A 5358-nucleotide genomic window follows, 5' to 3' on the forward strand; every position below is an offset into this window, starting at 1 on the left:
AAAAAAAAAAAAAAAAAGAAAAGAAAAGATAAATGTACATATTTGTTCTTGATCAAAAAAAATCACCTGCAAAAAACAGAACTAGAAATCTGGCCTCAGACTTGTTGATATGGAGGTTGGGCACAGATAAGGGATTTCTGTGGAGTGAATTATGACTTGCAAGGCACTAGCAGTGTGATTTGGCTGCTTCCAGAAGGGCTAACATACTCTTGGGTTATATTCTTTTAAGGGAATTATAAAAATTGTGCAACTCTTTTTTTTTTTTTTTTTTTTTTTGAGATGGAGTCTCACTGTTGTTGCCCAGGCTGGAGTGCAATGGCATGATCTTGGCTCACAGCAAACTCCGCCTCCCGGAGTCAAGCAATTATCCTGCCTCAACCTCCCAAGTAGCTGGGATTACAGGCATGCGCCACCATGCCTGGCTAATCTTGTATTTTTAGTAGAGAGGAAGTTTCTCCATGTTGGTCAGGCTGGTCTCGAACTCCCGACCTCAGGTGATCCGCCCACCTCGGCCTCCCAAAGTGCTGGGACTACAGGCGTAAGCCACCGCACCCGGCCATGCTGCTCATTTTTTACTTACACACTGGAGTATTTTTAAAGGCTGACAGCATAGTCAAGGACCTGGAATCTGGTAGTGAATTCCCTGTCATTTAACTACATTCAAGCAGAATGTGGGTGACCCACCTGCTAGGATGTTTTAGAGAAAGTCCCTGCATTAGGCAGAGGGCTGGGCTAGATATTTCCTCCAAAGCCTCTTCCAACCCTAAGATCCCATTATTCTGTAGTTCTCTGACCTGATTATAGACAGCCAGGGCATGGGTTCCCAAGACAGCGTCTCCCTAACTCTAGTGCCCCCTCCAGCCTCTAGCAGCCATGATGGAGGAGGAGCCAGAGTCGGCCAGACCAGAGGAAGGCAAACCCCAGGATGGTGAGTGTCACCCACCTCCATCCAGAGATGGAGCAGGATCAGAGGCTCAGCTGTGGCACAGAGGGTGGAGGAGCAAAGGGCAGGCCAGCTTTGGATAGATGAGGCCCTTCCACAGAAGGGTAAGAGAATAAGAATTGACCTCCAGGAGACAGACAATTTGTTGGTGTTTCCTATACCAGGACACCCTGAAGGGGATAAGAAGGCTGAGAAGAAGACACCTGATGACAAGGTAAGAATCCTTCCTCCCTGCAAGGACCCCAGTCCTCTCCCCATCCCAGCTCTGACACCACCACTCATGGCCCTGGCAGAAGCTCACTCTTTAACTCCTAGGCTTCCCATCACGCTTGACCTACTCTCTCCATCACCTTGCACACCCACTCACAACCAAAACACTTCTCTCAGTTCAGGGACCTAGAAGAGAGTTGGAGTATAGAGTGTGTGGTGAATGTCCCTGCCTTGGAATCCTGCCCCTCAGTGTGGGGTAGAGGAGCCCTAAGACTCATCATTCCCTTTCACCCCCAGCACAAGCAGCCTGGCTTCCAGCAGTCTCATTACTTTGTGGCTCTCTATCGGTTCAAAGCCCTGGAGAAGGACGATCTGGATTTCCCGTGAGAGGCCTTGGGGCAGGGGGCTGGTACTGTGGAGTGAAGAGGAAAGAGCTGGGTTCCCTCAAGGGAAAGGAAAAAGGGGGACTCAGGGCTTGGAGCCTATTGATGCTGGACCAGGGGCACAGAAGGGGACCTGCTATGTGAGTGAGGCCTCTCTTTTCCCCTCTCAGGCCAGGAGAGAAGATCACAGTCATTGATGACTCCAATGAAGAATGGTGGCGGGTGAGAAAAATGGCTAGGGCTAGGATGGAGTGTGGGTTGAGTCACGAACCCGACATTGAGAGATGGACTCTCCCTACTATCTTCCCTAGGGGAAAATCGGGGAGAAGGTCGGATTTTTCCCGCCAAACTTCATCATTCGGGTCCGGGCTGGAGAACGTGTGCACCGCGTGACAAGATCCTTCGTGGGGAACCGCGAGATAGGGCAGATCACTCTCAAGAAGGACCAGGTAGACTGTTGCCCCAATCCAATCCCAGGCCTGAATGCTCCCTAGTCGACCACACTCCTTGGAAAGCTTAGCCATTAATGAGATTAGGGTGAGCCCCTGTAACCCCCGGCTCCCCTGCTGTCCTCTCCTACCGTTTCCTTTGATTCCTCTCCTACTTCTGATCCTTTAATCTTCTAGATCGTGGTGCAGAAAGGAGACGAAGCGGGCGGCTACGTCAAGGTCTACACCGGCCGCAAGGTGGGGCTGTTTCCCACCGACTTTCTGGAGGAGATCTAGGCGTGCGGGCGCCTGCAAGCGGGAGACACCCACACCCCATTCTGGGCGGGCCCAGTGGAGTTTGGGGAGGGGGGCGAAAACAACGGAACTGCTGGGAGAGGAGGGTTTGGAAGGCCCGCCTGAGCGCGACGGGGCTTCCAGGAAGGGACTGGTTCTCGCCCCCTTTCCCAGCCTGGGGCCTCGGATACCTGCTGCCCAGAGCAGCCCGGATCCGAAACCTTTCAGGCCCCGCTTGCAAGAGCTGGAAAAAAACGCATATCTACTAGGAGGAGCGAGGGACTGGGGCGGGGGGCGGCGGGGGGGGGGCGAGGGAGGGCGAACTGTCGAATGTTGCAAGTTTTATTAAACTTTTGACAAAACTTAGAAAAGCTGTTCTTTAACTGGGGTTGAGGAGACGGCCTGCGGAGGGGTGGAGAATCCTCCCTAACTGCCCCACCTCGTTACCATCGGGTAACCTGAGACCCATCTGCGCTGAGGTTGGCGGGAGGTGGGAAGACAAGTGCGCCAGCCAGGTGAGGCCTCTGTGGTCAGTGAAGAAAGGGGAGCGCGGAGCTGCAGTTGCCGCCCCCGCGCCCCAGCGGCTGGGAGCCGGATCTTGTAGTAGGGTAAGTCCCCCTTGCTCTTGGCTATTTAGCCGCAGGCAGCCCCTTGTATTTCGGAATCTGGCTTGGCGCCGAGCTAGGCCGCCAGGGGGCGATGCAAGATCTCGGTTGGAGACCGAGGGATGGGAAAGGGGTAGAGGGTGGGTAAGGGGAGAGAACCAGAGACACCAAGCCCGAGACCCTGGGCCTGGGAGGGGGGTGGGGTGCGTGCCGTCTCCATGGCAACACTTCCTCAAGTCCTCCGGGAACCGAGCTAGCTAGGCCGGGGGCCTAACCCCTCCCGCGCGGCCCCTGCCCTAACCCTTTCCGACAGGTACCGAGTGAGGACGGAGGGCAGACAGCTAACCGGCTCTCACGGAGACACCCCTGCGGAGCGCTGTATGCAAATGTTATTATTTGCATATGCAAATATGCAAATACGCCGGCCCTGGTCAGGGCGGCAGGTGGCGAGGAGCGGGAAGGTGTGGGGAAAGGAGCAGAAGGAGACGAGGAGTTTGGGGACCTGGGAGCGGACCCAGTGAGAGGGAGGCTGAAGTGGTCGCTGGAGTGGGGCAAGCGTGTGGGGGGGTCTTGAGCTCGATGCCGGGTGGGGGAGGGTCGGCTTGGCCAGCCAGGAGCTCCTCTTCTTGTCTGCCCGTTGTCTGCCAGGACTGAGGTTGGCACCGCCTAGCAAGGTTGGCAGCGGGAGCCCGGGCACCATCTGCTGCTGGCGGGGGGAGGGCAGAGACTCAGCTGGGAGGAGGGCCTGGGACAAGCGCGCCCCCCTTCCAGAAGGCTGAGGTGTGATGGGGGTAGGGAAGCACACAAGAAGACTGCAGGACCGGGTTCAGTTTTCTGTTCCCTTTGCCCTTGACGGTCCCGGATGCCTGAGGGGGTGGAGGTGGAGTCATTAAAGAAAACCCCCCTTTAATCGCGATTGAGCTGGAATAGGAGCAGATCACAGGCACACGCACCAACCACACGCAAATCAAGCCTTCTGTCCTCATCCTTCCTTGAAATCTACCTAACAGGAATGTATGAGGGGAGGGACCGCGAGGGCTCAGGTCGTCTCTATTCATCAAGGTCTGAGGGACTCAAAACCAGAGCCCCCCGAGATCCTCGAGAGGGCCCCCCCTCAATGCTCAGGCAAAACCAATTTACTGGCTCATTGGGCGGCAATGCTGGTGTGCGGATGCCGAGGAGCAGGGAGAACGCCTGTTCTCTCCCAACACTCGGGGGGCGCCCCCCTCCCTAGCCTCACTGAGCCGGCAGCTGTCCCTAATTAGAGCGGCGGTTTAATTGGATTTATCAGCAGTTAATAGGAAATTAAGCAAAGGGCCCGAGAGAAGGGGGGCGGGAAAAGCGGGGAAACAGGCTGTGCTGAACTTGAAGGAGGGGTGCTAGGGTACCAGGGGTGGGGACATGTGACCCAGTGTCCCGATCGAGCCCCATGGTCACACCCTCCCCTCAGTACTCACCAAGACTGTTAAGCCCTGGCCTGCAGGCCAGAGAGGAGGTCCCCAGAGAGCGCAGTAGGCGTGACAGCGACCCTGTGTGAGCTCCCAGCGCCCTTCATCCCCATAAGCGGCGCCTGGGTGATGGATGATACTGCCGCACGCTGCAAAGGTCATAAGTCTGGGCCAAGGAGCAGAATGAATTGAAAACAGATCCGAGGAAGGGCCGGTACTGGGGTACAAGACAACCCGCACCCCTACCTCCTCCACTGCCCACTCAGCGCGCGCGCACGCACACACACACACACACACACGTGCCCCTTGAAGTTGGAAGACTGGGCAGCACGGGGGGAAAAGGCAGAGTACAGAGTGACCCTCTCTATAAACCCCACTGGCAGCCGTGTTGGGGATCCTGAGAATCTCCTGGTGCAGCTCCAATGTTCCCTTTGGGCTCTCCCTCCACCAAACTGCCGGATTTGGGTCTGTGGGATCCGCCGGGTCTGCTGCTCAGGGGCGGCCCAACATCGACACCACGCTCCCTAGGGGCTAGTCAAGGAAGTTTGCAGGCAGCTAAGCCCTGGCGCACGGGCCTTAGTCCACAGCCCCAGGCGCCTCCTGTCACCAAGACCTCATTATACTGCTAGGTTAACGAGGCCTGCTCCGGAGACCCTGAGGACCTCCCTGCCACATTCCACCCTGCAGGGCACAGATGGCAACTCTTGCATATACTAAGGTGTGCTAGCCTCTGAGTGGGTGTGGGTGGTCTCTCCGTGCCCCTGGCAATTATGGACGTCTGTATCTCCGGCGTGTGGTTTGTGTGTGTCCATTCCCTGGGTATGTGAGGTGTGTCCACCCGAGCCCCATGTGTGTCCGATTCTGTGTCCGGGTGTGTGTCTGTGCCCCGAGTGTGTCTATATCTGTCGGGTTTGTCCACTTCCCGCTCCCCAGCTCCCATCTGGGTGATTTTGCCCGGATGTGCCTCCGCGTGGGGGCGTTTCCGTGCGTCTCCGCCTGCAGGTATGTGTGAAAATCAGGAAGAGCTAGCGGGGAGTGTGTGTTGCT

General features: G+C 56.6%; 1 protein-coding gene across 1 annotated transcript in view; it reads left to right on the forward strand.

Annotated features, from left to right (window-relative positions):
- Positions 1-2629, forward strand: part of STAC3 (SH3 and cysteine rich domain 3) — an 8617-nt gene extending 5988 nt beyond the window's left edge. Inside the window, exons 5-10 of the mRNA XM_011926203.1 lie at positions 850-928; positions 1108-1157; positions 1451-1536; positions 1707-1758; positions 1848-1985; positions 2163-2629. Coding sequence (XP_011781593.1) covers positions 850-928; positions 1108-1157; positions 1451-1536; positions 1707-1758; positions 1848-1985; positions 2163-2261 — 504 coding nt within the window. The 3' untranslated portion in view covers positions 2262-2629. The remainder of the gene's footprint in view (positions 1-849; positions 929-1107; positions 1158-1450; positions 1537-1706; positions 1759-1847; positions 1986-2162) is intronic.
- The last annotated feature ends 2729 nt before the right edge of the window (positions 2630-5358 follow it).

This window comes from Colobus angolensis, unplaced genomic scaffold, assembly GCF_000951035.1.
Source record: "Colobus angolensis palliatus isolate OR3802 unplaced genomic scaffold, Cang.pa_1.0 Scaffold67, whole genome shotgun sequence".
Taxonomy (NCBI): Eukaryota; Metazoa; Chordata; class Mammalia; order Primates; family Cercopithecidae; genus Colobus; species Colobus angolensis.